This window comes from Oenanthe melanoleuca, chromosome 5 (genome assembly GCF_029582105.1).
Source record: "Oenanthe melanoleuca isolate GR-GAL-2019-014 chromosome 5, OMel1.0, whole genome shotgun sequence".
NCBI lineage: Eukaryota > Metazoa > Chordata > Aves > Passeriformes > Muscicapidae > Oenanthe > Oenanthe melanoleuca.
In genome coordinates this window covers 55,220,760-55,243,813 of record NC_079339.1, presented here as the reverse complement: position 1 = coordinate 55,243,813, position 23,054 = coordinate 55,220,760, and the positions used below count along the sequence as shown (strand labels likewise).

Sequence of the window (23,054 nt, the reverse complement as noted above, 5' to 3'; positions counted from 1 at the left end):
AGTGATTCTACTTTGTTTAAAAGGCTTGTTTTTATGAGTTCTCTCAAAGGTTACACACAGAAGAAATAATTTGTTGTTCAAGTTCTCAAAAGTCAAGAAAAATCACCCAAAATTTATTTTGTTTCTAGTTAATGAATTTCAAAATAATATTCATGGGAGTTTTTCAAGGCCAATGGGCAAGTTAGGCATGCATCTCCTGCTGGCTTTCAGTGGGGACTCAACAATTCACTGCCATATTTTTTTCTTTAAAAAATCTCCTCCACCACTATGCAACTATTCATTTAGGCAGGACTGATTTTGTATAGAAGCAGTGCCAGGGCATTAACACAGCTTGTAAATAACAGAGGGCTCTGCTGGGTGGTGAGCTAGGTCCTGTCTCACCATGCTGCAGCCCTCTCACAACAGCTAACCCTGGGCTCAGGCATCCAGCACTAGGAGTGCAAATTGAGAAATGCAGCTGGTGACTTTTTGCTTCATTTTAATTTATCTCCTCCTCTTAGAAGTCTCCAGGCCAGCTAAAATTCCACAGCAAAGCCCCCCTGCAGACAGCAGGAGCAAAGTAGTTGGTGGAGTGGGAGAATTTTGGAGAACCAGAACGATTTGATCTTCATTGTTGATCCTCGTGGTTCATATTTATTTCTGGTTTGGGAAGTGTCACTGCCTCCCTACAGCCTCTCTTAAAGGTCACCTGTGGAACTTGTCAGAATTTTAAGAGCCCTCAAATCTGCCCAGTTCCTCTAGTGACAAAAAGATGGGATGGCAGAGTGCTGTGCCCAGGAAGGCTTGGAAGGACAGTGTGACTTGGACTGGGGTGTGCCAGCTGCTGGGCCAGGAGGGTGCCCATGGGCACTGAGCTGGCTCTCCCACATCCTTCATCAATGACAGAATGGGGTCTCTGCCCTGCTCCTAACCTCAGCACAGGCTCTTGCCTCCTCCCTGACACAGGATTTACAGTGCAGCAGCTCAGGACTGGTGTTTTCCTTCACCTAAAACTGCCCTTTCCAAGGGCTCTAACCATGCAGGACACTGTTTTGGAGGAGCATAAAGAAATTCAGGTTTAGCAGCAGGTTCTAAATTCAGTTTTAGCTTTGAAGTCATTACAGTAATCAGCACCTAAAGCACACGGACTCAGATGCACTTCCCTGCTTTCCTCATTTTTTGGGTGTCTTTGGGATCAAGGCAGAGCTCTTGCAGGTCTGGCTCCTTCTCATTCTCACTGTCCTGTCTTCAGGACCTGGGACCCTATTCAGCTCCTCTCTTCCATGCTTTCTTTATCTCAGCTGGTCCTGAAATCAACATTCTTCAGGATAAAAGCATCTCCTGTTTCCTGCACATGGTGTCTTTCCACCTACAGAACACCTACAGTTCACCTACAGAACCTACAGTCCCTTGGTTCCTTCACTTGCAGTTCCCTGCACTGTTCCCTGCTATTCCCTCTCTTGTCAGGTGGCCTTGGGCAGCCCCCAAAGTTACCCCAGTCCCCACCTGATGATCAGCAGCTGAGTCTTCTTTCTCCCCCCCAGCCCCTGAAGTGTTCATCATGCTTAAGAAGTGAGGTAGCAGCTCTCTCCTTACCCATGGCTGTTGCAGTGGAGCAGACTTTTGGCAGCATTTAGTGACCCCTTTCTTTATTAGCCCTGTGAAAAGGCACTAAAGTTTCTCTCATTGCCTCCTGTGGATTCTGGGACACTCCAAGCCTAAGGGAGCCAAGAAAGAAAAGGTTTTGTAGCCTCTCAGACATGCAGAGAGAGTCCCAGAGAGCAAGCAGAATTCACAAGCTGTGTGTGGAGAGATTGCCCAACTTGTCACTTAACATGAAATTTTACAGTCGTTCCCTAGGAACGTATATTACTTTAACAAAATAAAAAATACTTTCCCCTTATCAAGCATTATTCTTTTACATTTACAGTTTGCCTGACATACAGGAGTAATATTCCATGGTTTGCTACAACTTGTAAGTTTATGACCCTTCTGTGGCAGATCAGACTAAACATAATTCATTCACAGCTACTTAGTGTTCTGGGAAATAAACCCCTGAACTTAAATAACTATAGTGTGACCTCTGTAAAATATTATTTATGGGTTAAGAACTATTATTATGTACATATCAAGATATGCCAAAGGTTATAAAACAAACACTAGTCAGCAAACTGCACTGTTTACTGGCCAAGTCACTCGTGGCTTGCTTTCTGGTTATAGTCCTACAAATTCTGTAAATGGAGAAAAAATATGACTTGGCCGCCTTGGTAATTAGAATGAAGTTGAAGCTATTGACCACTAAGGATTCGATAACAAATAATTCCCTGCCATAAACAGAATGCCAAAATATAACCAAGCAATCCAATGGAAACACATGGTGTTTTCCATTAGAAGAGCATTGATTGCCACAAGGGTGCAGCCACTGTCCCAGCCAGCAGGGAAATGACAGCCCTGCCCTTCATCTGCTACTCATTTTGTAAACCAGTTGGGAGAAAGCTGCAGGCACGTATGTAATGCCTCCAGAAGGGAATTTCAGGCTCTGGTTTTGATATCTGCCATCCCACAGGGGCTTGGGGAGCACGTGAGGGTGTATCCATTGCTCTGCTTGCTCGTGTGTAATTTACCTTTGTCAGAGCACATCTTGTGCACAAGGCTCCTGAAGTGTTTTACAGGCAGGGCTGTACAGACACATAGATCAGAAATGTTCATATCAGTCAAAACCACATCATATAATTTTATGTGAGAAATCTGTCATGGTTTATTTCCTCTTCCCCTTATTCTCCCCCCTCCCCCACAAATAATGATAATGGTAATAAAAGAAAAAAAGACAGGGCTTGAATGAAATATTAACCACCAACTTTATCTGGACAAGCTTTATAACAGTCACATTTAATATCATAGACAGACCCTTCTATTCCTTTTTCAGACAGACAAGTTCCCCAGGAATGTCAAAGGGATTTTAATAATTTCTGCAGGAAAGACAGATGTAAGTACCTGCACACAGGTTTTCCTGGCTCTCACATTAAGTCCAGCTCACAAAGATCCCTTTCAACTTTCCCTTTATATACCAGTGAAGGTTTAGGCCTGTAAAGTAAATTTGTATGGAGAAATCAAAAGTTTTTTAGCCCTCTGAAGAGAATTTTTTTTTGTTAATAACTCAGGATTTTTTCTTTTCTTGTTTTAGTGCAAAACTACTGGTACCAAAATAGCCAACAGCCCTGTTCTTAGGACAAACAAAGTTCTTTTGCAAACTTTGGATTTTCACCTTGGTCAGAATGAGAGTGCCCAGCCTGCTGACCTTTCTCTGCTGACCAAAATGCCACACTGGGCTGAGCCAGCTTTCCCCCTGGGAGCTGGGTGGAAATTTCACTGGGACTTTTCAATCCATTTTGTTCAACAGTTCTCCTCTGCCCTACTGTTCATGCTTCTTCCATAGTGTTTGCACTGAGGAACCTCAGTTCTGTTACACATCCTAACATTTCCTTCATGACTCGATCCCATTACAGGACTGACACTGGCAGTGACTCTGGGTATTCACACAAACACCATTTTCAGTGGATTGAGGCTGTTGAAACATCCCAGTTTAGTAGAAAGGAGAAGCCAGAACTTGCACCAATATGATGCAGAATGGGAGGAGTTTGAGTTTGAGTTTGAGTTTGAGTTTGAATTTGGTGCTGTATTGTCAGTCCTGGATGGAGTTGCACGAATTCCAGGATGATATCCCTAATCTGGATGGAAAACTGCCCACTAAATCCCTCTGAGCTTCCCCTAGAACATGGCAGGTGCAGACTTAGCCACCAGTCTCTGAGGATATGGGAGGCAGAGTTTGAAACTCTGGGTGTGTTTTCCTTTGAAAAACTGAAAAGAGGTGGCATTTCCAAATATTTGGTTCCTTTTGCAAGGTCACAGTTTAGGTTAATGTTTACTCATGCTCAGGGAGTAAACATTTCCTGTGAACAGCTTCAGTTCAGCTGAAGCAGGACTGGCTTTCAGAAGAGCTGTGCATCCATGTCTGTATCCTGGGAGGAAAAACCCAAACCGTGGGGAAATCAGGGCACACACACTGTGAGACAGTGGGAGCCAAGCACAGGGACCCTGGCAGGGCAGCTGGGTGTCCTGGCCCTGGCTCTGTCCATCTGCAGGGTAGCCTCAGGCCCCTTGTCCCCTCTTTGGTCTGTTTTCTTTCTTCCCTTATGCACTGTCTGTTTTGATGGCAAGCTCTGTGGGACAAACTCTGTGTTTCTTCCTAGGTGTTCACCCAGTTCCTAGTACAGGGCAGCCCTATGCTTATTTCACTCCCCTAAGGCACCACTAAAAAGCAAATAACACCAGAGATCTGAACATTTTTGCTAATATGTGTTTAAGAAGATTAAATATGTATTTTAAATGTGAGGTCCTGTGGGTCTCCTGGGTTTTTTTCATTTACACCCCAGAGTAATTTTTGTGTTTGATTGCACAGGAGGCTTTAACATTTATGTCCCTGGAAGAGGCTGGAGCTGGTAGTTGAAAGCACAGCCCTGTGCTGCTCAGTGCAGTCCCAGCCTGCCCAGGGGGCTGCTCTAACTAACCAAAATCAAATTAAAGTGCATCATAAAATTACAGCATGCTTTTCTGTAAAGTTTTATTTTTACTTTCCTGGGCCTGGCCTTCAGGTTTCATTAGGAGCAGGGCTCAGCAGAGCTCCCTGTGGGCTGAGGGTACCCTCTAGAGGAACAGGCACTGGCAGCAGTGAAACACAGGGATGCTCTGTTTTCCCAGAGGCTTTTTTAAAGGCTGATGAGAAATTAGGGAATATGAAATGCTGACTCTGGATCCTGCTCATTTGTGCTGCTCACTCTGTGCAAGGGTGACAGGGTGCAGGAGGTTTTAGGGGTCACATTTAAAGGAAGATGTGTGCTTCTTCAATCCTCTCAAAATCTGGGGTTTGTGGCTCCCAGGCCTGGTGGGAATGGTGCAGTGCAAAGAGGGACACAGCACTTGGTGTTTCCTCCTGTGCATAGTGCTGGCAGAGAATCATTTAGGTTGGAAAAGACCTTTTAGATCATCAAATCCAACCATTGTCCCAGCACTGCCAAGCCCCACCACTAATCCATGCTCCCAAGTGCCACATCAAAAAGTTTTTTGAACACTTTCAGGGATTGTTAATATTATTCCACCACTTCCCCAAACAGCCTGTTTAGGGCAGTCTGACCACCCTTTCAGTGAAGAAATTGTTCCTAATATCCAATCTAAACTTCCTCTGGTGAGGCCATTTCCTTTTGTCCTGTCCCTGTTCCCTGGGAGCAGAACCTGACCCCACCTGGCTGTCCCCTCCTGTCAGGGAGTTGTGCAGAGCCAGAAGGTTCCCCCTGAGCCTCCTTTTCTCCAGGCTGAGCCCCTTTCCCAGCTCCCTCAGCTGCTCCTCAGCAGACTTGTCCTCCAGACCCTTCCCCAGCTCCATTCCCTTCTCTGCTCCTCAATGTCTTTCCTGTGAGGATCCCAAAACTGACCCAAGGACTCGAGGTGTGGCCATGGTGGTCCCCTCAAGGCTTGTTCTCCAGGCTTGTGGGATCATGCAGGCTGATCATGACATTCAGGCTGTCAGTTCTGTCAGTCTGGCCAGCCCTGCTGGGAAAATTGCTGTCCACTGTCCATGGAATGGGGTAGGTCTTCCTGGAATGGAGCTCCACATCATGGGAGGAAAAGGAATTCTTTGTTATCCAAATTTTTGCAGCCTTTTCCTTTTCATAGGCATCAATCTCCAGCTGAATTTCTCTTCACCCCCAAACAATTGGAAGGAGTGACTTTTGTAAGCAAGAGCATTGGCAACACAGCTGATTTCTCAAAGAATGATGGAGAAGCTGACAATATCTAATGACAGCACGACATATACAAAATAATGCTCCCATTCCATTGCATTCCCATTGCAAATGCCTGAGCTTTATATCCTGTTGCCTTACCTTATGGCAGTGCTTCAGAGGCTCCTGCTTGGTTTGAAAACAAAAGAGGCAGCTCCATCTAGAGGTCTGTGACAAGGGAAGAAATCCTGGTTTTCATGGCTCTGCTCTTAGGAGTTTCTGCTGATGCAGCATTGTGTATGTGGGATTGCTTTCTCCTGTTCAGCATGGCTTTTCCTTCTGGTTTCTAAATGTTTTGTAAGTTCTAGGATTTTTGAAGTTTTGGAGCAATCCTGAGCTATTCTTATTTCCCCAGCTTATTCAGAGTGAGCTGCAGCTCAGCAAGAGCATCCCTATGTGGAGTTTGCTGCCTGTCTGCAAAATTTGGGACAAAAATGGGATAGTCAGGCAGGTCCTGAGCATAGTTTCTTCCTAATTCTTTACAGACATCTGAGAATTTCTCAATGCAGTGTGAGAGAGGACTGAGCTCAAGCCTGCACTGGTATTTTCTGGCTGAGTGCACACTGATCCCAAAGAAGGGAAGATTACCACTGTGGGAACCACCATGGAGTGGGGATGGGGACATGCAGGAAACTTTTACCCATAGCTGTGCACCAACACAAGTGTTATTTTAAGTAATTAGGAATCTGACAGTCTGACTCAAAGGGTCCTTGGGATGGCATCTTCATATCCCAGAGCTCTTATGCTTTACTGAGATTTTTAAGATCTTAGTAAAGTATATACAGAGCTTTTTTCCTTCCTCTCAGTGATGGTTAAAGCAAAAACACAGAGATGCATCCCCTGCACAGCACATCCCAGAGTGCAGCCCTGCCACAACACTGCAGTCCTGTGCTGGGGGTTTGTTGGGGTTTGGTTCTGAATCAAGAGGAGAGTTCTTTGTAATGGACTGAAGAATAAAAATCAATATTCCTTAGATGGAATTCAAAGGTTAATAATGCCCAATACCTCCTATTTCTTTTTCTTCTGATCATCCAGTCCAGGTAATTTTTCCCTTCTCCTTTTGAGCATCCTTCATCATCATTATATTCTCCATCGTGTACTCTCATTAGAATACTTTTAACTCCATTATTTCTAACCCTTTCCTGCTACTTTTCAACTTTTATCTCTACTATAGGTATTGAAGATGACAGATCTTGTGGTTACTAGAAAATGTACAGATAAATACAAATTATTGCTCAATGCCTGCATTTCAGTAGAACAGAATTCAGCTCTTGAAATGAAGAAAGAAAATTAAATTCTTGGCAGATGGGACTTTGTTCTAATGAGAAAAAAGAAATTTTATGAGAGACATGGCAGGAAACTGAAAGATCAGGCTCAGTCTTGACTGAAAAAAGAACTTTGAGAGCTTGTTGATCCTTTGCCAGTGTTAAAGGACTCAACTCAGTTAAGTGTTCTTAACTAATATAATGAGTCTGCAACATGTAGCCATAATAGCCCCATAACATTCGTACTTTTTCTTTTCTCCTCTTTAGTCTGCTTAGTGTTAAACAATGTCTACTATTGTTTTAGCTCAGCACATAACTCAGTCCTTGGAAAGCTTAGAAAATTGCAAAGTTAAATTATTCAAGAAAATAACAACACCCTACTTCTTAAGGAATAACATTAACATTAGATAAACATTGTAGTGAGCAAGGACACCTTTAACTAGATCAGGTTGCTCAGAGCCCCATCCAACCTGACCTTGAATGTCCCCAGGGATGGGACACCCACAGCTTCTCTGTCAGTGTTTAACCACTCTTGTAAAAAATGCCTTTCTTATACCTGACCTAAATCAACCCTCTTTTACTTTAAAAACATTACTCTTATTGCAACAGGGTCTACTAAGTTTGTCCCTATCTGACTTCCAAGCCCCCTTTAGGTACTGAAAACTCTCCCTGGAGCCTTTTCTTCTCCATGCTGAATAGCTCCAGCTCTCTCAGCCTTTCCTCACAGCAGAGGAGCTCCAGCCCTCTGAGCATCTTCATGGCCTCCTCTGGACCATCTCCAGCAGTTCCATGTCCTTCCTGTGCTGGGGATCCCAGAGCTGGATGCAGCTCTCCAGGTGGGCAAAGACTCTGGGGTCTCTTCAGTGTTTGAACAGTCCTGCTGTTCCTCATGGAAAATCCTGGGATTTATGATGTTCTGAGCTGACCAGAAGCTGAGATGCTGTTTTATTCTACCCCATTTCCAAAAGGTAAAGAGAATGCACACACCTGACAGTCTGGGGCCATTCCCAGCAAGCCTCTGCTGCTTAAAGGCAAAAGGTGCACATCCTTGGGCTTCTTAAGTACTTCTGAATTTCTTGTCCAACTGGTTCTGTTGCACAACATGTCAGCACGTGCTGGCTTGGGAAAGAGGGTAGGAAGGAAGTTGTTATCAGGAGCTGATAGGAGGGAAGCTGTATCCCAAGTGCCTTGTTTATAGGCAGGAGCAGATAAGCTGACTCATATCTCTGGGTCCCCAGCACTACAACAGCCCCACGCTCATATCATGTGAGACACGGGCATGGGCACACACAAGAGGCTTTAACCCCTGCCCCAGGGATGACAGAAGCACTTTTGAATCCTTGGCTGTACAAACCAGCAGTGTCTTGAGCCTGTTCTTAGCAAAATCTCCCACCTTTTTCCTCTTGATGTTGGATCCATTGGCTGCCACAGCATCTGAATGGGCTTGCAGGTAGGGCTGGGCTGATGTAATTTGAACGAATTTGAAGACCATGCTTGTCCTCTGACCACTTTGTGTGTAGTGAAACCATGATAAGATCCCATTTCACAAGCCAAACAGGAACAGGGTTGGTGAGGCATCTCCAGTGCAATGGTGAATCACTTTATTTGGAGTGTGACCTCTCCTCTGCAGAGAGTTAAGCATCACATGTGCCACCAAAACCCTGTGCTGGTTGTGGCCCTATCTGATTGATCCAAGCCTTTAGTGAACAGGTTGGATCACCTCTACCAGGTGTGCCTTTGTGGAGAGAGCAACTTTAAAAGTACCATTAATAAATGAAGTGGTTGGAAAAGACCAACAGCTCAGAAATTGAGTTATTCCAATGCCATTAAATATACCTAATCACTCAGAGGTTAAAGCACAGTCATTTCACAGATCTCCACCTCTGAAGTGCTGATAGTTGTCTTGCAACACTGGCTGGGTCTAGCACTGATTGGAGGGAGGCTGGAAGATCCTGTTCCCAAAGAGCACTAACAACACATTTCTGGGTGTCTCCTCCCTCATTTGTGTACCATGGCACTGCAGGTTGGAGAACACTGCTCAGACTGCTCCATGACAGCCACTGCCATGACAAGCTGCTGCCAGTCCTTCGTGGCATTTTGACACTGGTGTTGTTTTTCCATTGCTTTGAACTGCAAAATGGGGAAGAAAGCAGAGAGAAAAGTGGATCAGGGGCCTTCAGCACTCAAAATGTGGAAGGGAAGGCATTTCATATCTCACTAACACTGGGCAATATTCCTCACGTGCAGGCTTTATTTTTGTGGCTCTAAGCTTATTTGTAAGACACAAAGCCAGAAGAGAACTGTGCAATTATCTGGACTAAATGTTAATGAGGGACAGAAAACATTCACCCTTAGTTGATGCATCAGTTCCCATGAAGAGGAAGTAAAAGATATTTTTAAACTTGAATGCTGGATTTCAGTAGATTAGAAAGAGAGAACCATGAATGAAGCAGAAGATTTTCCAGCCTCCTACATGCACATTACTGGATCTGTTATTTAAATTCCATTATTACATATGCAGGTGGAAGCTGCTGCCCAACAAAAAACACAGAAAAATCAGGAAAGCAGAGGGCACTGCAGCTGCCTGGTGCCTCAGAGCTCTGTGGTTTGGAGGAGAGGTTTGTTGGGCTCAGGGTAGGGGCTGGCATGTGAGCTGAGTGTCCACTTGGATGCCTTGAACCCATTTCTGAGAGCGTCCGTCATGTTCGGGAACAAGTGAGAAACTAAATTATAAATAATAGAGCAAGACTGCTGGGAAAGAAATAAACCCCAGTAAACCAGAACAATCAGTTTGTTCTCCAGTGTTTCCTGTACAAGTAATAAAATCTAATAACTGAGTTGCTGTTAACAGTTAATGACCACTGCATTTGTTAATGGACCCAGACAAATGAGAGCAGTTTAATACAACAAACAGGCCATTAGCTGTATTAATGGTTGGCTTGTAGGAGTTAGTGCTCTTATAAACTATATTCTGCAGTTTATAATACCAGCACTTTATAAAATGACCTGGTGTTTTCCAAAAAATAAAAAATAATAAGGATCAGGTGAGCTACAATTTAGTAGTGGAAAATCAGTATTCATGGCAACTAGGAAAAGCTGATATTAGGCTACAATCTCTTTTTCTGTTTTGCACTGGAATAAATCAGGATCAACAGCAAACATACAAACCAGGGCTGATTCTTGTATAGCTTAAATGAGTGGCAGCTTTGCTTTTCACTTCAGTGAGTTTTGGATTGATCCTATAATTATTAGCATTAGACAGGAATTTGATCATTTTTTTTTCTTCTCCCTAGACCACAAATGATTCCACATATGGAGTATTCAGTCTTCAGCAGCTGTCATTGTTTAAAGGTTTAACAAGCAGTCTTATAGAAAGAACTATAAAAGGGAAGTGGTATAAATAGACTAAAATTAATAGAGGAACAAAATAGAGTTAGTTCCCACTTCAATTGCCTCTATAGTTCTCTTAATTTTTGTATTTTTATAGTACATTTAGCTGCAGTTTCAGTTACAAAAAGTGTCACTGGCACTTTCTGCAATGGAAGTTGTTTAAGACAAAATTCTTCCATTGCTTTACAGACTCACTGCTGAATGTAACCAGTGTCTGGCAGAAATTTAATGTGAAGCAATTTAAGGCTTTGCCCTTAACTTGCCAAATGAGGATGATACTAAATTATTACAGAATTATAGGTTACTGGGGAAGGGAATAACACACTGTTTGGTAGGAAAAAGAAATGGAGATTTTCACAGGGTGCATGAATGGGCTCTAATTTGGTATATCTGTAGTGTGAGATGAGGCCAGGCTTAAATCATAATATTACAACAGGACTTGGCCAAGCTCTTTGGCTTTGTTTGTAGAGCTGAACTAGAAGGTTCAGACAGATTCTCAAAAACATAAGAGAGAAGTTGTATAAACTTATCCTTAAGGTTACTGTGTCCTGAAAGAAGAATGCAGGAGAAAACTTAGAGAGTTGTTCCCATCTTTGACCATTTACCCACCTGCAGGGAATGGTGCCTAAGCCAGCCTCAGGAGGTAATCATTCAGTTTTTAACTTAGATATGGAAACTACAGGTCAGAGGAACAAAGCATGCCCACTGTGTCCCTCCTAGATCCATCATACCTCAGCCATGCTGCTCCACATCCTTCCTGTTTATTCCTTTCAGCTGGCAATTTGTGGTTTAAGAGTTTCCTGGGCCAGGGTTTATCTCATGATCAGTAGCCACTCTTAAGTCTATCCTCCATTAACACCTAGTCCTGAATAAGGCTGTTTATATTTCTGGCCTCCATTTTTTCACTGAACTCCAAATTATAACTATTCATTATGGGAAAAGGCATTTGCTTCTGTATATTTTTAAACCTCTGACCTCAAAACAATTGTAAGTGTCCTTTAGGTCTTGGCTGAGAAAAAATGAAAAATCCTTTCCCATTCACACAGCTCATGTGGTTTATGATTGTACAGATCTTGCTCATATTTTCCTTTTCATTCATCCTTTCCCAGACTTAGAAATATCAAGCTGGGCAGTCTCTTCTCCTTCAGAACCATGTTTTGCACCTTTCATCATCTTTGTCATCTTTTTCTGTGCCTTTCCTAGATCTAGTCTGCATTTTTTTGAGATGGAGGGACCAGCAGGCTTGCACACAATATATGGTATGAGTGTGTCATTTATACAGTGCCTGAATGACAGTTTTGGCATTGCTGTCAGTTGTTTCAAACAATTACCAATATTCTGCTTGTCTTTTTGATTGCTGGTAAGCTCTGAGCTGTTTTATTTTTTTTTTTTTTTTTTTTTTTTTTTCCAAGGGGTTTTCCACTACCAAGCTAAAAGCTTCTCCTAGAGTGGCAGGTTAATAAGATTGCCTGTAACCTGGCTTGTTTATCCTGTAATTTACCCATAATTCAGACTGCACTGCCTTTCTGCTTTATTTTCTAATTGTTGCCACTGTGTGTCTCCCACCACTCTGCTGCTCAGGCACATCAGGAGCTGTGTTCACTCTTCCCAGAGGGTTCCTGTGTCACGGGCTGACTGCTCAGGGAACCATCCAGCCTGGCAGGAAGCACTGGGAAGAGCTCAGCCTCCCTGAGCACTGGAGGGCACAGAATGAATCACCCTGCCATGCCTGGAGCCTGGTCTCCCAGCTCCTGCTGAGGGAAGGAAGAGGATCCACACTCCTGCAGACCTGCCTGGCCCCCAGAGCTGTGCAAGGAGGATCAGTGCAGCCATCACCAGATGGTGCAGCTGCATTCAGCCTTGCAAGGTCATGGTGTGCAGGGATGTGCTGATTCTTGGAAGAAAATACCTAACTGGGGATGTTTTTGCACTGCATGGATGTCTGGAGAGTGGGCAGGGTAGGTTCTGACTTCGTGTCGCTGCTCAGTTCTCTTTGAGAACAGGACATTTGGGCTTTGGCTGGGAGTTCAGAACAGGGGTGTGTTCAGATGCTGTTTGAGATGATCTGTTCCAGACTGGTTTGAGTGGATAAACAAAATTAATTAGATTCACATCATATGAGTCCACAGGATTGATTTTTTCCTGCAGCAGAAAACTGGCTTGCCCTGCTGTTCACCAGAAATACAACTGTGGCTCACCTGCTTTTTCCCATGAGTTTTACAATACTTGCTAGGTTTATTTGAAGTCTGGTTAGAGGAATCATGTTATCACATGAGATTCCAGTGAACCACTGTATAGAAAAAGTCCTTAAAGTCCTCATTCCTATTGTTATTATAGATGAAACTCTAGCATGGCAAGATACTTCACTGTGATTAAGCAGAGGTAATGGCACTGTCTGAGCCTTTAACCAGCAGATTTTGTCTTCTCCCTGTTTCTGACAGTAAATATGTGAGCCAGCTATTACTTGTAACAAGTAATGCTTGGGATGACTTCCATCTCTGCCTGCTCAGAAAACTGAGGAAAAGGTAAAGAAAAATTTTGACAGTCCAATGGCAGTCTGTGATTGTAATTCATGTTTATCTCTTAACTATAGTCTCCTAGTGTCAAATATTCTTCACTGCTATTGTACTGAGCCCTCTGAAAGGGCTCTAAGCAAAATAAAATCTATATTTGATGATTTGGAATTTAGAATGAGTGCTCCAGCCTTTCTAAGGCCTTCAGCCTTATCCTTTGGGCATCCATGCTGGGTGCTTTAAAGTTTAGACTGTCTTTAAACCTTGTCTGCAGCCCTGAGTGAGTCCTTGTGAAGTTTTCTAAGAACTCTGGGTTGTCCATGATGGTCAGTATGGATTCTGCCCTGGCTTCAAGGGACAGCTCATAACTAGGAAGGACAGAACTGGCAAAAGTACAAAATAACAGATATTGGTGCTCTTGAAAAGGTAAATGAGGGACTTTTTTATTTTATGGTGTCATGAAAGAAGAAGTGGTGAATCCAGACACAAAAGCAGCAGAAGATATACATCTGATAAAAAGAAACATTTATTTCTGACCAGCTCACTGCTGTGGGAGTCTGGAATCCAAGAAGGTATGAAGATTAAAACCAGGGAAAATAAAATCACATAGAATGATCACAGCTAATGCTAAGATGCTTTTCAGAAAGAGCATCAAGACAAAAATCCTAATTCTACCAGTCTTTTATGAGAAGACAGTACTCTGTGTTTACCTGGCCATACCTGCTGTTAAAAGATCTGGAGCCAGTCACTCCTGGAAACAAAATCCCAGAACCTGGGGTAGCAATTTCTAAAACTAAACCTGTATTCCTCCTCAGGATGAGCTGTCCTAACTAAACTCAAAAAAATTGTAAACACTTGTCTTCTCCAGTTAATACTGACAGAGCAAGGAACTTAACAGCCTTGAAAGGAGACCTGTCAGAAATCTGATTTAAGAGTCTACAAGTTTTTCTGGCAGAACAGTTGCTTCCATGTGAGAGATCACTTTACTGAACCTGTTCCACCTGCTCTCTCCAGAGGAGGCGATCAGAGACAACCTGCTCTGTCTCAGGCTTGGTGCTCCTGCAAAACTTGGAGTTCTAGAAGATAACAACGTGGAGAAAGGAGGCAAGGGAGAAAAGGGGATGGGAGAAAACAGAGACAGTCTGCTAGGGAATGTGAAAGATGGCAGAGCTGAGGAGAGAGGAGTGGTCTGGAAAATAAAAGAAAAAAATGTAAGAAACACACCAAAAAAAGGCTGCAAGCTGTCAGCCAGTCTTGGCACCATCCAGCTGTGGTGGGATCACTCAAAGGACCGCATATTAGGGAGTAAGACCTAATTCAGACGGCGCCGGCTGAACAATGTTACCGGGAAGGCAGGATTTCATTGTTCCCTACCCAGCTCACGCCGCTTTGCTGCGAAATCTGCGAAGCAATTACAGCTAATTAAATTCCGCCTTTATTAAGTGCGATCAAACCCCCGAAGAAATCCACCCCAAAACCAACCGAGCGCCAGGCGCGTTAATCACCCTCAATTAACCCCCGAACGGCGGAGCTGCTACAATCTGGCAAAGCCAGAACATCCTTGTGCTGGGCGCGCACGTTCTCCCGGCAGAGCGGTGCGGGGAGGGGAGAAGGGAGCGGTGCGGGGAGGGAAGAAGGGAGCGGTGCGGGGAGCGAGAGAAGGGAGCGGTGCGGGCAGGGAGAGAAGGGAGCGGTGCGGGCAGGGAAGAAGGGAGCGGTGCGGGGAGGGAAGAAGGGAGCGGTGCGGGGAGAGAGAGAAGGAAGGGAGCGGTGCGGGGAGGGAGAGAAGGGAGCGGTGCGGGGAGGGAGAGAAGGGAGCGGTGCGGGGAGGGAAGAAGGGAGCGGTGCGGGGAGGGAAGAAGGGAGCGGTGCGGGGAGAGAGAGAAGGGAGCGGTGCGGGGGGAGAGAGAAGGGAGCGGTGCGGGGGGAGAGAGAAGGGAGCGGTGCGGGGAGGGGAGAAGGGAGCGGTGTGGGCAGGGAAGAAGGGAGCGGTGCGGGAAGAAAGAAGGGAGAGGTGCGGAAGCAGCGCTGCTCTGCTCGCTCCTCTCCCCGCAAAGCATCCGAGCGGCGGGGGCAGCCCCATCCCTTCCCGGGGTGTGCTGAACAGGGGAGCGGCTCGGGGTGCGTGTCTCGGGGCTGTGCTGTCTCTCCGGGCCGCACCTGGGCGGCAGCGGGACGGGCAGAGCCGTGCGCTCAGCGCTCTCAATGCTCTCACTGCTCTCCGTGCGCTCCCCGCCCTCGCAGCTCCGCGGCTCCTCCCCGCCCCACGCCCAGGTGTCCCCCAGCCGGATCGCGCCGCTCCCCCGCGGCAGCAGCAGCACCACCAGCAATAGCAGCAGTAATAGCAATAGCAGCAGAAATAGCAATAGCAGCAGCAGCCTGGGCCGGGCGCGGTCCCGGAGCCGCCGCCCGGCCCCCTGAGGAGGAGCGGCAGGAGGCGCCGGGTGCCTCTCCCGGCGGGAGCGGGCTCTGGCTCTGGCTCTGGCTCTCCTCCCGGCTGCCGGCAGCCCCGGGGGCGCGGCCATGTCCGGAGCCATGAAGTTCAGCGGGTACCTGAAGGTGCGCATCGGGGAGGCGGTGGGGCTGCAGCCCACCCGCTGGTCCCTCCGGCACTCGCTCTTCCGCAAGGGATACCAGCTGCTGGACCCCTATGTCACCGTCAGCGTGGACCAGGTGCGCGTGGGGCAGACCAGCACCAAGCAGAAGACCAACAAACCCACCTATAATGAGGAGTTCTCGGCCACGGTCACCGACGGCCACCAGATCGAGCTCTCTGTCTTCCACGACACCCCCATCGGCTACGATGACTTCGTGGCCAACTGCACCTTGCACTTCCAGGACCTGCTGCGCTCCGCCGCCCCCAGCGACACCTTCGAGGGCTGGGTGAGTACTTGCAGTCCGGAGGAGAAGCCGGGAGAGCTGCTCCGGGAATGAATGAAGGGCACTGGCGGAGCCGGGGCTTGTCCTTGCATGCCTGTGCCGCAGACGCGCAGCCGGTGTGTCTGCAGGTACACAGGTGTGCTCCTCGCATCTCTTTGTGTCCCTCTGCTTCACTTTCGCTCGGGCTGCTGCTTCCCAAGGACCCCGGCTGTCGTAGCTTGAGGGTGGAGGGCTGTGAAGTCTCTCCTCCTCTTTGTGAATGAACGGAGGGAAGACCTGTGATACATTTCTTGCAAACTACACCAGCAAATTCACACAAAGGCGTTCCTCCCTCCCTTTGCTCAGCGCGCAGAGGCGCACTTGGAGACTCGGATCCCTGGCTTGGATGTATTTCTGCCCAGCTCTACACATGCTTGCACAATAGTTTGATGTGTGCATGTGGATTTCTTTGACTTCTTAGCAGAATGGCAGGACTAGTCTTGTGTCTGTTATGTACAGTGCTGCTCTGTGTCAATGCAGTTTCACTCTGAGCTAATTCCAGGTTATTTCCAGGTAAATGTCACTTGTAAGCAGCCCAGAGAACCTCATTTATGGGTTAGTCCTGATAGTGAGAGAAACAGTACAGGCTCTAAAGTTGTACCTATGATTTCAATCTTGTAAAGGAGGAGGAGGTGACTGCATTGATCCCAGATATTAGGTTAATAAAAAAAGGCATTTATTCTGAGTAGAGAAGGCACAGAAGAGCTGAGAATGTTCATGGCTGTGATGGGTATAAACTTTTTGAGGCCAAGAAGTTCAGGATGTGCGGTCAGATAACCACCACAATAAAACCAGATGTTGAGGAAGGAGAGCTGACAGTGTAGAGAACAGATAGACATCTTGATCCTATCACTGGGGAGAATGCTGGGACTTTCTGCTCTCAGCCAGTGTCTGTGGCTGAGGTGTGATGCTACACCTTTGGGGTGATTAATAAATGTATATTGGGGCCATTTTACTTAGGTACCTTGTGGATAGGTGTGGGTTCCTGCCCTGGAGGTGCTCTCTCTCTGACAGTCCCTGAAGTGGTTTTTGTGTTGGACAGAAGGGTCCCAGCCAGCCCCCCATGGCTCAGCTGAGGTGCTGCTCCTGACAGCCCAGAGCTGAGGTCCCAGGGTTTGCCTGGTGGGTGCATTCCCAGGCTACCTGTGCCCCTGGGAAGTATCTGCTCCTGGGATTTGTGCTAAACCAGTTCCAAATACAGAACAGACCCCTATGGGCCAGGCAAAGGAGAGAGCTTAGGATAGAACACTGTGGTTTTGAGGGTTTTCTTGATGTTTGAATTGCTGGGGCTGTTTGCTGTTGGGAGAGGCCCAGTCCCCTTGGGAGGCTGGAGTCCTGGTCACTCTGGAGCTGGCTACAGTGGGGTGGGACTGCTCTGCTGCAAAGGTGGTGGCCTTATTTACATTAGTAAAATACCTGTCATAATGCTGCTGCTGCTGTGGATGCACATACATTTCTTTCATTTAGTCCATCCTGCAGTGCTGGTTTTTAGGGCGGATGCAGCTGTGGCCTCAAATATTCACCTGGCCTTTAGTGAGGGAAAAGTTTCTCATCCTTTCAGGACAGATGTGTTTTATGAACTCCTGTGAGCTGGTGGGTGCAGTGGGCTGGGAAATCAGTGAATTCTTTTAACTAGATTGATGTAAACTGATTTTATTTGTGGGGATGTAGACAGAGGTTAAGAGCTGCTACTCTCCCTTTAAATTAATGTCTGAAACTTACAGCTCAGGTGGATTTAGTGGGGAATGAGCAAATGTTTGTCTTCTGTTGCCTTTCTCTCTCCCCTCCCTTCTGATTTGCTTTGTTAGCATCTCGCATAGCATGCAGCCTGGATCACATGATGACAGGGAACAGCATCTTGCCCTGATAATTTAATATGTCTTGATAAATCCAGCAAGGCTGTCACGGGAGTTTATGTAATCAGAAGGATAGGAAATGCTGGTTTGTACTAACCCAAGGTCTGTGAGCTGCTGGCACAATGCAAAACACCACAAGGAAATGTAGTTGATTTGAAACACCTCCACTAAAAAATGCTTCATTTCTGCCCTTTTTCTTCCCAAAATAAAAGCACAGAGAGGCAACTAAGGAGTGAATCAAGTGAGAGGAAAATTGGTGAATCCTCCCAAGTTTAACCTGGTCTATGCTTACTTGGCTGTGCATAATTTTTCATTTTGACTTGAAACAGAACTTTTACGTTCACTTTTCAGAGACAGGGAAAACAGTATTTTGGTAAAATCCAAATGGTTAATAACAGGCAGACAGGGCAGTTGGCTGCTTCTCTCCCTGAACTCCCCTCCTGAGAGGGAGCTGTCAGGAATTACCTGTGGCAGTCTTGGCGTCAGCTCTCAGGCTCATGCTGTTCTGTTTGTAAACATGGATTTTCTCCTGCTGAAAAAGGAAAAAAAAAGTGATTAGTTGTAACACTGGTCAGCAGCTCTTGTGAGAACTGTAGGAAGTTTCAGTGAGAGGTGAGGAGGAGCAGTTGGTGCTTCCCAGATGACTTGCAGGTACATCACTGCAATTATGACCCCGAACACTTATGCAGATGAGGAAGTGTATGGACATGAGCTGTCTCATCAGTAATGCCTGTACACCTGAGTCATCCCACTAGGTGCTGGGACAGTGTTCTCTGTTTATGCTTTGCTTTAAAGTTAATGTTTCAGAGACTTCAAAACTGACCCTTTTTCCTCAACCTGTTGGGTTGTTTTCTGAAATCTTTCTAGTAAACACATTAGCATTGTCTGGATATTTCTAATTTGAGTGTTGTTACACACACTTGACTCATTTTCCACAGATCAAATTTGCAAGAGCTTATTAACTTCAAGATCCTTCTTGCTGTTTCCCTTTTTTTATATTGACTTGTCAGGTTTCAGCAAAGTAGTTTTTATTAACACTGTCAATTAAATGCCATCCTGCCTTCAGCTTGCTTTAACTCAGCCAACGCTGAGCGTGATCTCCCAGTGCCATGTTCTGTCTCTGTAGCATTTGCCTGTGTGGGTGTGAGATTGTGCAAACCTGAATGGTTGCATTTTACACAGGTGTGCATGACCAGGTGCAGGGCAGGAGGGAGCTGAGCTGTTTGTTGGGATTCACATCAGGGCTGAAACTCGCCTCTTGAAAGCATTTAATTTTGCACTAGCCTGTGCTAGGATCTTTCTACTTGATGTATGCACCTTTAAAAGGTATTATCTCCTCTTTGACTGTCTCTGAGTGCAGTACAGAAAGCTGTCATAAATCAGTGAAACAAATAGAGTACTCAGTGTAGCTGAAATGGGAGATGTTTACAATACCTAGGATTATTCCTGTGAGTTTTATGTAGTAGCTGAAGTAATTTTTAACCTTGGGGAAGCACACTTTAAGATACTGAATGGCATTGTTACAAGGGAATTATTTAATAACAATTGTAAAGATTGTTAGTCCCTGGGTGGAGATGCCATAATTTCTAAGACTTTAACAAGGAGAAGAAATTTAAACCTTGATCTTGAAGTAGCAAATCATGAGTGTACACTGAAGGAAATCACATAACAGATGGGCTATAAGATTAATGAGCCAGTTGCAACTTCCTGATGAGTTTGTTGCCATTTGCTTGTGTGCAGGAAGAGATTAAGACAGTTCTTGTACTTTCCTTCACTTCAGCTCTTTTGCTTATATCCTTCCCTATGATTTGTTTCTTTCTTAAGGCAGAAATAATTGTGTTTTACCCATATTTATATACAGTTGTATTTGTTAAGAGTTAAAAGATAAGTGAACTTCTCTCCAGAGCCTCATGGCCATGGCAGAGAGGCAGGGTGCTGCAGGTCAAATAAGATGTGGTTGCTGCTTCTTTAGACTCCTGCTTGGCTGCAGAGTTCTTCAGGTAGGCCAAAGTTGCTTCAGGAAGCCAAAATACTTTATAACTCTTGACAGAGGATTTTGTGGTGCAGTATTTTGTGCCTGCCCAACTGTAGAGATGAATTAAGCTTGTAGAGCTGGAATAAGTGGTGTCTTCATCCACAGAGCAAGAGCAGGCTGGGGTGAAGTGTTCTTCTGGTGTGGTGCACACAACAGTGATGTACACAGTGCAGATCTCTGATCTGTATGAAGGTCACATTGCACATTAATTAGGCTTGAGTAAAATGAGCTCCTTCCCTGAGTTTTTGGAAGCTTTAAGTTGTTTCTGTAATTGTTCTTACTGATATGCAGTTACTGTGTTGAATAGGGCTTGTGGAGAGAAACACCCACTGCAGGAGGTAAGATGGGTCTGAAAACAAGCTACTGGAATTCCAGCTTTTCTTCCTTTCCTTTAGCAGGAAATTGTTCTTTGGCCCTGTGAACATGCCAGCAGAGCCCCGTGCACCAGGGCCACCTGAGAGTGCCCTGCAGGCTGAAACACAGGCTGCAATAAATAAGGGGGAAATTGTTGCTATTGTCAGGTGTTTAATGGTGTGTGGGGGTGTGATGCTAAGAGCAGTTGTTCTGCTGGAGGCAGATGAGACAGCTGTCACCAAGAGCTGCACAGTACTGCCCTGTTTCAGCAGCAGAACTGGAGCTTTTGGGGCCCTGTTTCTTGCTCCTCCCCAATAAAAGGCCTGGCTGGCAACTGTGAGAATCTTTGGAGGGCATGGGCACTTTTCTTGAGTGTGTGTTTGGCTGGGAAGATTTGACCCAAGCATGAGAAGAGCCAGCTTGCAGTGATGGGGGCCAGCAGGGGTGTGGGGCTGGAGTTCATGTCCTGGCTGTGAATTGAGTGCAGCAAGATGTGGGTTTGGCTCTCAAGGTTTTCTGGGGGACAGCCATATGTGCAGTGAGGTGACAATGTTCCTGTCCCCTTCAAAAATGTTGTCACTGCATTTATCTGTGCCTGGGGCAGAGCCAGAATTCAGGACAAGGCAGGACAGAGTCCAGGCAATCAGGTGCTGCAGTGACCTGGAGGGAAATGCTCCCATGGGTGATGGGCACACTTTGGGTGCTCTTGCAGCAAGAGCAGTGGCAGTCACCTCGAGGTGACTGCAATGATGTACTGGAGTCCTGCATCCATCCCTGGGGCCCCTGATAAAAGAAGAACATGGACTTATTGGAGGGAGTCCAGAGGAGGCCATGAAGATGCTCAAGGGGCTGGAGCACCTCTGCTGTAAGGACAGGCTGAGAGAGCTGGGGTTTTCAGCTTGGAGAAGGGAAAGGGAGGCTTGTAGCACCTTCCCATGCCTAAAGGGTCTGAAATAGAGCTGGAGAGGGAGTTTTGGCAAAGGCATGGAGAGACAGCAAAAGGGTAATGGCTTTAAACTGATGGAGGAGAGATTTAGATTGGATATAAGGAAGAAGTTTTTTACAATGAGGGTGGCACAGGCTGCCCAGAGAAGCTGTGGATGGCTCATCCTGGGCAGTGTTCAAAACCAGGCTGGATTGGGCTTGGAGCAGCCTGGACTGGTGGAAGGGGTCCCAGTGCATGGCAGAGGGTGGGGAATGAGGTGGTCTGTAAGGTCCCTTCTAACACAGACTATTCTGTGATTCCATCAAGCCCTTGGTGATGTGGTTGGCTGGAGTGGGGGGCTGACTTTGATGCCAGGGGTACCTTTACATTCCTGCTGATGGTGTTGCTGCTGAACAGCTCAAAGCCCTGGCTGGAGGGAGAAGAGGCAGCCAAGGGCTGATGCCCACGTTGCCTTTGGCAGTGTTGGTCATGGTGGAAGCTCATGGGAAGGTGTTTGCAGAGCTGCACCCTGGGGTGCTCTTTGCAGAGGGGCTGTGAGGAGGAGGAGGGGCAGCAGGGTGACCGCAGCACAAGCCAGCCCAGCACCCCAGGAAGCTCTGTCCCCAGCCCTGCAGGCCTTGCCTCACCCTCTTGGTGGTTTATATTTAGCTTTTACCACAGGTCTTTTAGTAAAGCACATTTCACCCAGGCTGTCAGAGGCTTTCTGTTCAGAGTATTTTCTGAGTAATGGTTTGGTTTCTGGCCATTTTGAGCTTATAGGCAATAAACTCTGCAGAATGGATCATCAAGGGGGCCATTTGAGCTATTGAAATGCCATTAGAAAGTCTACTGATTTACAGGGTAATTCAATATGAAAAACATATCCCTTACTGAAGTGAATAAGACTCCCACCCTTTCTTCACAAACTATCAAAGCTCCTTTGATGTTTTAGGCTTTAGCTATTGTGCTTTGCTAATACAGCCAGGAAACTGGGGACCTTTTGTGTAACCATGGAGAAAAAGATGAACAGCAGAGTTACCACATGAGATGAGTTACTGGCAGCTTCTACAAGGATTCTGGATCAGCCATGGCACCTTCTTGCCTCCCAGATTTCATCCTATTTAGGCATGCAGTTAAGACATGTCAGACCATGCTGCAAATTTAATTTCTTCTGGAGACAGTGAGCAATCTGCTCTGATTGCTTGCTCCACCCCTGTGCTATTTGTGGGGCTGTGCTGGACCCAGGCTGGAGCCCTGGGTAACTCACCTGGCGCCGTGTTCTGGTGGAGATCACCACATGGCTGTTCCTCTCCCAAGCCCTTTACCCTTTTGCTGGCTGGTTGTGAGGGAAAGACCTGCTTTATAATAATGGTATCAAAGATAAATGTGTATCTGAAACAAAGAGCATCCAGAAGCGTCCAATTAACATTGCTAAGCCACTTAGGGTAAGCCAGACAAACAGCTATATTTCTGCAATGGCAATGATATTTTTGTATGCTTTGATATCATGAGATGTTCTCATCACTTAGGTTAATTGCTGAGGAAAGCATCCTGCTTTAATTTAGAAGCCAGCACCACAATCAGATGTGAGCCAGCTTTAGTCACGTTAGTGTGATGCCATGTGGAAACGAGCATCCCTCCTGTGCTCTTGATATTCAGTGTCTGTCCTGGGCCCAAGGTGATGGAAAAAATTGCTTTTTCACTGCCCCTGCTAGACCTTTTGTGCCCTTGCTGTGCCAGACCAGAGGGATGTAATTGACGTCCAGATCTACCCCGCGGGCTGCTGGAGCTGTCTGACCGGCTGCTGGCCCCTGCCCTGTCCTGGGCTCCTCCAGCTGGGGCAGGCTGCAGGCACATGAGCTCTTCTGGTAACTGCCAGGGCTTTATTTTTGGCTGGTCTTCCTTGTGAGACCCCCTGCATCTCCAGAAAGCCTCGTGCCCTCCCCACACCTCGTCTGTGTCCTGATGGAGAGAGGCAGCT

At 46.2% G+C, this 23,054-nt stretch overlaps 1 protein-coding gene across 1 annotated transcript in view; it reads left to right on the top strand.

Moving 5' to 3' along the window:
• The first annotated feature begins 15,200 nt into the window (after positions 1 to 15,200).
• The window catches only part of PRKCH (protein kinase C eta), a 115,041-nt gene continuing 107,187 nt past the window's right edge, over positions 15,201 to 23,054 (top strand). Inside the window, exon 1 of the mRNA XM_056493555.1 lies at positions 15,201 to 15,867. Coding sequence (XP_056349530.1) covers positions 15,508 to 15,867 — 360 coding nt within the window. The 5' untranslated portion in view covers positions 15,201 to 15,507. The remainder of the gene's footprint in view (positions 15,868 to 23,054) is intronic.